This window comes from Melitaea cinxia, chromosome 15, assembly GCF_905220565.1.
Source record: "Melitaea cinxia chromosome 15, ilMelCinx1.1, whole genome shotgun sequence".
Taxonomy (NCBI): domain Eukaryota; kingdom Metazoa; phylum Arthropoda; class Insecta; order Lepidoptera; family Nymphalidae; genus Melitaea; species Melitaea cinxia.
The window spans coordinates 7,736,211-7,748,473 of record NC_059408.1 but is presented as its reverse complement, the minus strand read 5'-3'; the positions used below and the strand labels follow the sequence as shown (position 1 = coordinate 7,748,473).

The 12,263-nt window shown below is 36.1% G+C and overlaps 1 protein-coding gene across 1 annotated transcript in view; it reads left to right on the top strand.

Annotated features, from left to right (window-relative positions):
• The window catches only part of LOC123660682 (synaptotagmin-15-like), a 74,462-nt gene that overhangs the window by 45,959 nt on the left and 16,240 nt on the right, over positions 1-12,263 (top strand). The window contains exon 5 of the mRNA XM_045595733.1: positions 9,388-9,476. Coding sequence (XP_045451689.1) covers positions 9,388-9,476 — 89 coding nt within the window. The remainder of the gene's footprint in view (positions 1-9,387; positions 9,477-12,263) is intronic.

Here is a 12,263-nt window from a genome sequence, read left to right as displayed (position 1 = left end):
CCAACTTTATCTTAAAGAAGATTCAAACTTGACATCTTATTTAAACACGTAATTAAACATAAGATACTTAATTTGAAACAAAAATAATCAAACACTTCAGAAGTTACTCATAGACGTCTTGAAGTTAAAACAGCTATCAAAGTATCTGAAACCTTAAACTTACTTGACTTTATTTTAATTATTTTGTTGAAAATTAAAAATTTTATTGTCTATCTTATGAAACTTATCTTTTTATTTTATTATTTTAATTGTCATTGAATACATCTGACTTTCCCGTTGGCGGAGGTTATAATAGCCTTGTATTCTGCCGTGAGTATGATTCCCCCCTGAGTTTTGGGTGTCTCATTTATATATGTATTATTTTTAGGCATATTTGCCAAAAATACACACATACACACACACACACACACACATATATATATTTTATATTTAGTCATTCTACTGCAGAGTCTCACGCTACGAAATGCTACGAACACTGTGAGACACTGATTCATATTTACAAGTTTTACCACGTTCAGCGTTTATTTACACTGAAGTAGAAAGTTAAGTCAATACACTATTTTGTCAAAAAATATGCTCTACAAGGACTTCTTTGCAAACACATCGTAAAAAGAGAAGAGATATTTACTTTGTAAACTAAAAATATTCGCCTTGTTTGACTCTCTCGCCTTGTGTAATGTGTGATGTAACATAATGTAGCATACAACTAAAATAATAATAAAAAGTACATAAGTGATTTTAACGTAAATTTTTAACAATGAACTTCAATAGTGTTTGTACTGTTTGAAAACACATGAGCTTTCTATTACATACATCTTCCAATTCTATATCCTAATCTATTTATGGCTGCTTTGGGATTTGGTATCAGCCTACGGATAGGAATTGATATGTCCAAATTCGTCTAAGGCGATTCTCTGATTGATTGATTCTAAAAGCAATTGTCTATTGAAATACTGTTTCTCCTAAAATTCCAATGGTAAATATTATTGATTGTCGTGGTTTTACCCGACTGCAAAGAAAGGGTAAATAAATATGGGTAAGAAATAAATACGGTAGTCCTTCGAAATTTTACGCAACATCGTACATAATATGCAGTCGGAGGCATGAAATTGAAGGATATGTCAAATCATTCTCTCTTTGTGCATGTCTCCGGCTGCATGTTATGTACGATGTTGCATAAAATTTCGAAGGACTACCGTATTGATATTTTTAAGTGTACAGTAAATAATATTTGATATTGTTTTAATTTATTGCGTTCGCTTTGTATAGTTATTGAATTTTTATCGTGTTCCAACCTTTTCAGTTGGTTTTCTATTAATTGTTCTTCACGCAGGCGGGTTTTTTTAACCCGCGACAATAAGTCTACCGTTTTATTTCTTTACTGAGATTTGATTTAAATTTCTTTTCTTCGTTTTCACCATTCGATATTAAATTTACGTGGGCACCATTTGTTTTCTCGTTTTCATTAAAATATGTCATTACGGTTTAAATTTAATTTTCAGTTTCACTGTTTTAAATAGACATAAGTAGATTACAAGATTTTTTTAGAAGTTATTGTTTAATGTACAAATAAATTATAAAGTATGCCATCTATGTGTTATCCATCCATGTTTATTAGTAATAATAAATTGTAATAATAATGAATAACTTTAATAGCAAAAAACCTTAAGCAGATTTTTAATGTGCGTTAAGTTAAATAATACCTACGTGTATATATATCTTCTTCTATATATATATATATATATAAAAGCGACAGGTCACGAAATCTCCAAAACTATAACACCTACAAACTTAATATTTAGCAGGTAGGCTCCTTATAGGACGTAGACATCCGCTAAGAATGGATTTTACGAAACTCGACCCCTAAGGGGGTGAAATGGGGGTTGGAAGTTTGTATGAGAGTTGCATGTTTTTGACGTAAGAGACTTGAAATTTAAAATGTAAGCTCTATAGATAGATGGTGAAAAGGTGTCCAAATAATGTATCTTTAGAAATCAACCCCTTTTTGGGTTAAAACGGGGGATAGTAGGTCGGCTCACTGATCACGAAATCTCCGAAACTATAACAGTTACAAACTTGAAATTTGGTAGAAAGACTCCTTATAGGGCATAGACATCCGCTAAGAACGAATTTTACAAAATTCGACCCTTAAGGAGGTAAAAAGGGGGTTGGAAGTTTGTATGAAAGTCCCATGTTTTTGAAGTAAGAGACTTGAAATTTAAAATGTATACCTTATAGATGATGAGAAGGTGTTCAAATGATGAATCTTTAGAAATCAACTCCCTTTTGGGGTTAAAACGGGGGATGGTAGGTTTACTCACTCATCACGAAATCTCCGAAACTATAACACCTACAAACTTGAAATTTGGCAGATAGGCTTCTTATAGGGCGTAGACATTCGCTAAGAACGGGTTTTACAAAACTCGACCCCTAAGGGGGTAAAACGGGGTTTGGAAGTTTGTATGAAAGTCCTATGTTTTTGAAGTAAGAGACTTGAAATTTAAAATGTATGCTCTATAGATGGTGAGAAGGTATCTAAATAATGTATCTTTAGAAATCAACTCCCTTTTAGGGTTAAAACGGGGGATGGTAGGTTGACTCACTCATCACGAAATCTCCGAAAATATAACAACTGTAAACTTGAAATTTGGTAGGTAGGTTCCTTATAGGGCGTAAACATCCGCTGAGAACGGATTTTACGAAACTCGACCCCTAAAGGGATAAAACAGGGGTTGGAAGTTTGTATGAAAGTCCTATGTTTTTGAAGTAAGATACTTGAAATTTAAAATGTATGGTCTATAGATGGTGAGAAGATGTCTAAATAATGTATCTTTAGAGACCAACTCCCTTTTGGGGTTAAAACGGGGGATGGTAGGTTGACTCACTCATCACGAAATCTCCGAAACTATAACACCTACATACTTGAAATTTGGCAAGTAGGTTTTTTAATAGGACGTAAACATCCGCTAAGAACGAATTTTACGAAACTCGACACCTAAGAGGATAAAACGGGGGTCGGAAGTTTGTATGAAAGGCCTATGTTTTTAAAGTAAGAGACGAAATTTAAAATGTATGCTCTATAGATGGTGAAAAGGAGTCCAAATAATGAATCGTATATCGTGTTTTCTAATGTTTACGCGAATTTTACTCATTTAATGAAACAAATTTTTTCGGATTTTATCGCGGTTTATTATTAACTTTTGATTCCCGACGTTTCGGATACTTTACAGCAACCATGGTCACGGAAGGACAGTCCTCCAAAAGTTAATAATAAACCGCGATAAAATTCGAAAAAAGTTGTTTCATTAAATAATGCATTGTAATCTATATATATATATATATATATATATATATATATATATATATATATATATATATATATACAAGAGAAAGGTCACTGACTCGCTCATCACGAGAACTCAAAAACCGCTGGATGGTCCATGCATCCAGGATGGACAAAGATGAAATTTAGCAGGGAGGTAGATTATAGTTAGTAAACGTCCGCTAAGAACGAATTTTTTGATATTCCACTGCTAAGGGCGTTTGATTGGGGTTGATAGTTTGTATGAAAAATATACAGCAGCTATAAGTTCGCCTGCTAGGTTATTTATATTGCAGCCTGAAAATAAAACTAAAAATGTGGTGTATAGAGGTTTTATAAAAATAACTAATAAATTATACTAAATTGTGCCTTTTAAAAAATTACTCAGCGTGATAAGCATTTCAAGTGACTGAAATAAAAAAATAATTTGCTTAAACATCTTGATAGTATGTAATGCATATCTTCATAACCACGCGAACGTAGTCGCGGGCAACAGTTAGTGTATTATAACAACAAGTCCCCAAAAGTGTATGTGATCGATTCCCTCAAAATTTACTGAACGGCTTTTCATGCGGTTTTACCAATGGAGAGAGGGCTTCAAGAGGAAGGTTTACGGAACGACTAAGCCGATTTTGATGAGATTTTGAGTTTCACTGGAAGTTTGCCGGGAAAACTTTGTGACTCACTGATTTAAACGCGGGCGAAGCCGCGGGCACAGCTAGTAATTATATATAAATATATTGTTATATTGCGGAAAACCGGGATGTCTTGCGCGAACTCAGTGAGGCCTTTGTCCAGCAGTGGACTGACTGACTGACTTGATATAACGCTTAAACAGATAGTCGATTCCGTGTTCATCATCATCATCATCTTCACTTTAGCTTGATACAGTCTACTGCTGGACATAGGCCTCCACAAGTTCAAGCTCCTCATGTGTGTTTGCCATAGTCACCACGCTGGGCAGGCGGATTGGTGACCGCAGGGCTGGCTTTGTCGCACCGAAGACGCTGCTGTCCGTCTTCAGCCTGTGTATTTCAAATCCAGCAGTTGGATGGTTATCCCGCCACCGGTCGGCTTTTTAAGTTCCAAGGCGGTAGTGGAACTATGTTATCTCTTAGTCGCCTCTTACAACACCCACGGGAAGATAGAGGGCGGCTATATTTTTTATTGCCGTAACAACACAGATATTTTGTCCAAATGAAAGTCCAGTAATAAAATAAAAAATAAATAAAACAACTACCGCAGGTTAGCTGGAAGAGACTTCTTCTAGAGTTATCTCTACCGGATTTCTACACATAAATTATATAATGTGTATAACGCCTGACTGAGCGCAGTAGTCAGTGGTCGTCGTCCGGGCTACATCTGACGCCCGTTAGCAATAGTTTTCATTTATTAGTTTTGTTTCATTGCATATTGGAAAATTACTAAAATCGGAAACATCGACATTTTTTTTATTGTCCGCTTAACTTAAACACGCCAATACGCTAACACGCCAACATGCCAAAACTTCAACACGCCAACACGCCAACACTCCAACATGCCAACACGTCAACACGCCAATACGTCAATGCGCCAACACGCCAACACGCCAATGTGCCAATACGCCAACACGCCAATGCGCCAACACTCCAACATGCCAACACACCAATACGCCAACACGCCAACACGCCAATACGCCAACACGCCAACACGCCAACATTCCAGCACGCCAATGCGCCAACACTCCAACACGCCAATACGCCAACACTCCAACACGCCAATACGTCAATACGCCAACACCCCAACACCCCAACACGCCAACACGTCAACACGCCAACACGCCAACACGCTAATACGCCAACACGCCAATGTGCCAATACGCCAACACGCCAACAGTCCAACACGCGAACATGCCAATACGCCAATACGCCAACACGCCAATACGCCAATGCGTCAACACGCCAACACGCCAATACGCCAATTCGCCAACACGCCAACACGCCAACACGCCAATACGCCAACACGCCAACACGCCAATACGCCAATACGTCAATACGCCAACACGCCAACACGCCAACACGTCAAAACGCCAACACGCCAACACTCCAACACGTCAATACGCCAACACGCCAACACGCCAACACGCCAACAGTCCAACACGCCAACAGGCCAACACACCAATACGCCAACACGCCAATACGCCAACACGCCAACACTCCAACACGCCAATGTGCCAACACGCCAACACGCCAATGTGCCAATACGCCAACACGCCAATGCGCCAACACTCCAACATGCCAACACACCAATACGCCAACGCGCCAATACGTCAATGCGCCAACACGCCAACAGTCCAACACGCCAACATGCCAACACGCCAATACGCCAACACGCCACAGTCCAACACGCCAACATGCCAGCACGCCAATACGCCAATGCGCAAACACGCCAACATGCCAACACGCCAATACGCCAACACGCCAACAGTCCAACACGCCAACATGCCAACACGCCAATACGCCAATACGCCAATACGCCAACACGCCAACACGCCAACACGCCAATGCGCCAACACGCCAACACGTTAATGTGCCAATACACCAACACGCCAACACGCAAATTCGCCACACGCCAATACGCCAACACGCCTACACGCCAACACGCCAATGCGCCAACACGCCAATGCGCCAACACGCCAATGCGCCAACACGCCAATGCGCCGATGCGCCAACGTGCCAACGTGCCAATGCGCCAACACGACAGGACGCCAACAAAAATAACAAACCTGTTTAATAACGAACCGTTATTTATGATATTATATCTGTCCGGGTCCGGAAGAAGCCACTTCGCCATCTAAGGACATCACAAATCCATTCTTGGTAGACGTCATCTAGCAAATAACTACCGCTATGTTAAATTTAAAGTTATAACGCAATAAATTAAGAACTTTTTAACCGACTTCCAAAAAAGGAGGAGGTTCTCAATTCGACTGTTTTTTATGTATGTTACATTAGAACTTTTGACCGGGTGGACCGATTTCGACAATTTTTTTTTAATCGAAAGGTGGTGTGTGTCAATTGGTCCCATTTAAATTTATTTGAGATCTAACAACTACTTTTCGAGTTTATATCTAATAATGCGTTTTTACTTGACGCTTTTTTCGTCGACCTACGTTGTATTATACCGCATAACTTTCTACTGTATGTACCGATTTTGATAATTCTTTTTTTGTTGGAAAGGGGATATCCCTAGTTTGGAAGGAAACCAGGATTTGATGATGGGATCCCAGAGAAATCGAGGGAAACTCTCGAAAATCCGCAATAACTTTTTACTGGGTGTACCGATTTTGATAATTTTTAATTAAATCGAAAGCTAATGTTTATCATGTGGTCACATATAAATTTTATCGAGATCTGATAACTACTTTTTGAGTAATCTTTGATAACGCGTAGTTACTTGACTATTTTTTCGTCGATCTACGTTGTATTACTCGTCGATGTAATTGAAGTCGGTTTTTTTTCGTTTGCGAGCAAACACAATTATAAAATCTTTCATATCGATTTTGTTGTTGTTAGAAATAAGCTTCTGTCTGTTTTGGTTTAAAAGTTAGGCAAATACTTTCAAAAGAGAATATGAAATAAAATGATATCGCTGAAAATTCTTTTTAGATTTGGATTTTTGGTTATATAAATCTGTCTGCCAGGTTTTGATTTTTTTATCGATAAAAATAAAATGAAACTACTTTTAACAATCTATCATAACACTTTTATTTTACTTACAATGATTTATAACAATATATAATAATTTTCGAATGATATAGTAGTAGCAGCAAACTGCAATAATAATAACAGTCATCACGTAGACTATACGTTAGACACTATAGCCATCATACATGACTATACATAAGAACCTTACGCTTTTATTAAACGATAATCCTCAACGCCCTATAATAATATTCCTGCCAAAAAGTTGTAACGTAATAAATCTAAGATATAGATTGAGTACTATCTTTAAAAAAATTCAGTCAAGTTGAAAGCCCTCTACTTTTATGAAGTTAGCGTAGACAAAGTCATAATGTTCAATACAGTATTAAATTAATAAATAAATAACAAAAGCGTTTCTATTAGTCGTAAAAGCATACTCTACAAGATACTAAATAATTAAAAGACGTAAAGTTCTCTTTGTCAGTCCTTTATTATTCAAATCTCCACCTGAAATAAACCGGCTAGACGACGTTAATTGCTCGAAAACCTTCTCACCTTTACATACATGTTATAACAACCATTTCAACCAGTCTATGAAGAAACAATTAATAATGCACACCTCACACGGCTAAGCGTCCTTCTTCTCTTCATCCTTTGTTACTATAAACACCTGCCTAGCAAACGAGTGCTTTTGTTCTTATCAAGAATACTTATCTCGTTATTGTTACCTAAATTTGTTTACGCTTCAGCCTGTAATATCCCACTACTAGGCCTCTTTCCCCATGTAGGACAAGGATCAGAGCTTAATCCACCACGCTGTTTCAATGCGGGTTGGCGGATATATTCCCTACTATGAGTAACGATCGCTAACAGGTGTACATGATAACAACCGGGACCGACGGCTTAACTTGTTAAATTTGTTTAATTACTGGTAAAATAAATAAAAATCTTAAATGTCTCTACAATATTATGTGTATTTACTTAAAACTAATATTTATCACCATTTAAAATGTACTATTAACAACTTAATAGTAGCATAAAATCGACGAAAAGATATTTTTTTTGTTGAAAATACAAAGTTCATCTGATATAAAAGAAAGCATAATGTAATAAAACACTGAAGTTCACCTACAAAAGTTCACCTACAAAGTGAAAACGATTTAAATTAGGATTTACTTAAACATGGATTAAGTTTAAATTGCTTAATTATTTTGTAATTCTGTCTGTAAAATTATAATATAAACATTTATTTGATTCCATTTAATACTACCTTAATAATACTACTTACATAACTTAATAATACTACTTACATAACTTAATAATACTACTTACATAACTTAATAATACTACTTACATACCTTAAAAATACTTAAGTAATACTACCTTATCTTAAGAAACAAAGTCCGTTTTACCTCTTCGATACAACTTACGGCAATTGGCAATTTAAGTTATATTTTAATGTTAAACATGTTTTTTTCTCGACCGTGATCCAGGTACGAGATGGATTGTACCCAAGCGTGAAATTACTTTAGGTATAGTAAAGGCTCAGTGTAATAAAAATGGCCAACGTTTACGCGATAAATTACATTTTGTTCCAAGTACTAGTTAAGATACTAGATATTAGTCGAGATATAATGGTTAGTACTGAATTATCTTATCTACAGTTTACTTCGTTGTAATTATCATTGAATATTATAAAGCATTTCATAATTATACAAAAGAGCGATGACACACATGTTTTCAACAAGGCAATTAAATGAAAGTATTTTGAATTAACGTTAAATTATTTAGTATATTTACCTGCATACCATATTGTATTATTTTGATACAGTTTTACCATTTACAAAAGAAACAATTTTAATTAATGTAGGAAGAAGTTATGGTAATAAGGGAATCCTTATAGATCTACAATGCATACCAGGAGATCATAAATAATTAGTTTGTGGTGTTCGGTCCTAATTAGAGCCTTGGGATTATTAGTATCTTATTATTACATTGAAACTTGAGCAACCACCAAAACATTCTGGGTTTCGAAGTAGCTACAACTCCGCGGATTTAGCCCGTTGGAGCAATTTGTAGTGACCCTTCTTTCTGTTCTGAGGGTTGTAGGTTCGATTCCCACCCCGAGTCTGGTGTAATATATATATATGTATGTATTATTCATATGTATGTTTATCAAAAAAAAATGTAGCTATATCCGTCGGTTGTTTCCTATAACACAAGCATTGAGTTGCTTATTTTAGGAACAGATGACCATTTGTGTATGTTGTAAATATTTATTTATTTTCTATATAAGTATATATGAAATTCGAATGTTACCTATAGCATAAAAAGTTTCGAACTAAAAATAATTTTGGATAGTAAACTTCGTTTTAATTTCAGCAAACACCACTGATTTGGGAGTTCTTGACCCATCGCTTTATAAGGCGGACTGCTTAGTTGAAGATCAACTTTGGCCTGAGGGACACGTGGTAAGTTTTACCAAATAAATTTTTATAAAAATTCGTACTGACGGAAGGGAAAAAAAATTGTGATTTAATTAAAGCTTTTAAGTTATTATCTACGTCACTGAAATTATTATTATATTACTTTTTATAAAAATCATTTTGTTCTAATTTATAGCATATTATAATAATTTGCTTAAATTTAGATTAATTGGGAAAATAAATTAGACATTAAAATACTAATTAAATAAATTACATTTAAACAAATAAGTCAAAGTTTGCTAAATAATCTATGTGAAAGATTTAATCGACAGAAGTGATGTTATAGTTATTAGCAGACTCTAACAGACAAACTTCAATGATAGCAATTAAATTATCTTACTTTCACTACACAAATAAATTACTAAAGCAACTGCTTTATTACTAAAGTAAAACAGTACCGTAATTGAAAGTTGTGTCCTCTAAAGCCTATATTTATATAAGATACTTACTTTGAAATAGGTAGACCAAGAAGACGGTTGCAGAAAGGGATTAATACGACTAAGTTGTAAAAAACATGCGTTTTATTATCTTTAGATAAAAAATTAGGCATGTAATATGCCGATAGTGTTAAGATAAAACAGAGAAATGATGTATATGTATCACTCATTAATCAATAGAATAAAATTACAGATATAGCTAAGAAATAACATAATTTTGTGCAAAAGTGGAAGAATTAATTTACGGTCAATATGCCTGGCGAAACATCGACGTGTTGAGGTTCATATATGTACGACGCGGCGAAGATGATCGTCCATATCCATGACCAGCGAACGAGATCCATTTTCCTTCGTCGCGGGTTAAGACAGGGGAATGTAATATGGCCAAACTGTTTACCACTGCGCTGGAAGATGTCTTTAAGACGTTGGATGGGAGGGAGGGACGCGGCATCAACGACAACGGCGAATACATTTGAACCTTCATTTCACTGACGATATTCTTATCTTGGCGGTGACGTTGGATGAGCTAGACCAAATGCTGGGTGGTCTAAATAAGTCGGTCTTGGGTCGGTATGAACTTGGACAAAATGAAAGTAATGTTTAACAACCAAGTCATACCGAGACCGGTATCAGTCGATGGTACCCTTCTCGAAGTTGTTCAGAATTAAGTTTACCTAGGTCATACTACCCAACGAGGCCGCTACACATTCGAGAAGAAGACCAATAGGAGAATCCAGTTGGGCTGGGCGGCGTTTGGCAGGCTTCGTCGAGTCTTCACTTCGAAGATTCCGCAACGTTTGAAAATAAAAGTCTTCGAGCAATGCGTCCTGCTTGTATTAACAAACGAAGCCAAGACGTGAACACTGGCGAAGGGACTGGTCCACAAGTTCAAAGTCGCTCGACGTGCTATTGAACACTATGCTTAGGTTTTTTCTCAAAGATTGTTAAATGTTAGAAGGTTTAGAAATGAGATTATCCGCGAGAGGACTGATATAGACCAGTTGGCATGGCACTGAGATGGTCACCTGTATCGCAACCGATGGCCGTTGAAACAGACGTATCCTGGAGTGTAGACTGTGTGTTGGCAAACGCAATGTGGACGTCCTGCGTCCCACGGGACCGACGACCTACGTAAAATTGTCTGTATAGGCTGGATGAGGATCGCAGAAAACTAGGATGTGTGGCGCCAACTTGGGGAGGCCTATGTCCTGTTATTTGACTATTTAAAGATATGGTAATAATAGAATATTTTATATAGTCATCAATTGTAAAGCTAAATGTCAGCTCAGTGTGTTGTCGTGCAATGCCTGGTGATGCATGATAGAGATACAAGATAAGAAATACTTTCGTTTTAAATGTAAATAAGAGTTGGAAAACTTGTAAAATAAATATTAGCATCATGTACTTGACATCGTTTAGTCATATATGTGTATGTACGTTATTGTTTTTAACCAACTTCAAAAAAGGAGGATATGGTATTCCTGGTGTAGTACCATGATAAGGAAACCCGGATCTGATGATGTGATCCCAGAGAAATCGAGGGAAACTCTCGAAAATCTGCATAACTTTTTACTGAATGTACCGATTTAAATGATTTTTAATTTAATCGAAAGCCGATGTTCATCGTGTGGTCACATTTAAATTTCATCGAGATCTGATTACAACTTTTGGAGTTAGTTATCTTCGATAATGCCTAATTACTTGACTATATTTTCGTCCACCTACGTTGTATTTACTTGTCGATATAATTGAAGTCGGTTTTTTTTTCGTTTGCCTGCAAACACAATTATAAAAGCTCGTATTAATCCATTATAGTGTCACGTAAAGCTATTTCAACCAACAAATTCAATTTCAGTAAAATTACTTTTCTATGTGTCCTATATGTGTGTTGACCAGAAGTTGTCAGAGTAACACTCGCACCACAGAGGGCGTTAAACCGCTAATTCTAATGGCTTCATATATCGAACTCACTTCAAAATAGTGAATGTATTTGAAATTTGCTTAGAGACAATATTCGGGTAGAAAAAGTTTGAAGTTGGTAAAAAATATTTATTTTAAAAAAATATAACTCTATGCTGCTTTTTCTATTAAATAATTAGGTTTTAAAACTGTTAAAGATTATTGTATATATTTACTTTTTAACTTCTTAACGATTCTTTTTACACAGTAATTGTATTTTCTCGCAAACGAAAAAAAAACCGACTTCAATTACGTAGTTAAGTAATACAACGTAAATTGACGAAAAAAATTAACAAACGCACTAGTCGTCACTACGATCACGTCACATCATAAAGCAGTATTATTTTAATGTTACTTCGAAATTTCATACCATTAC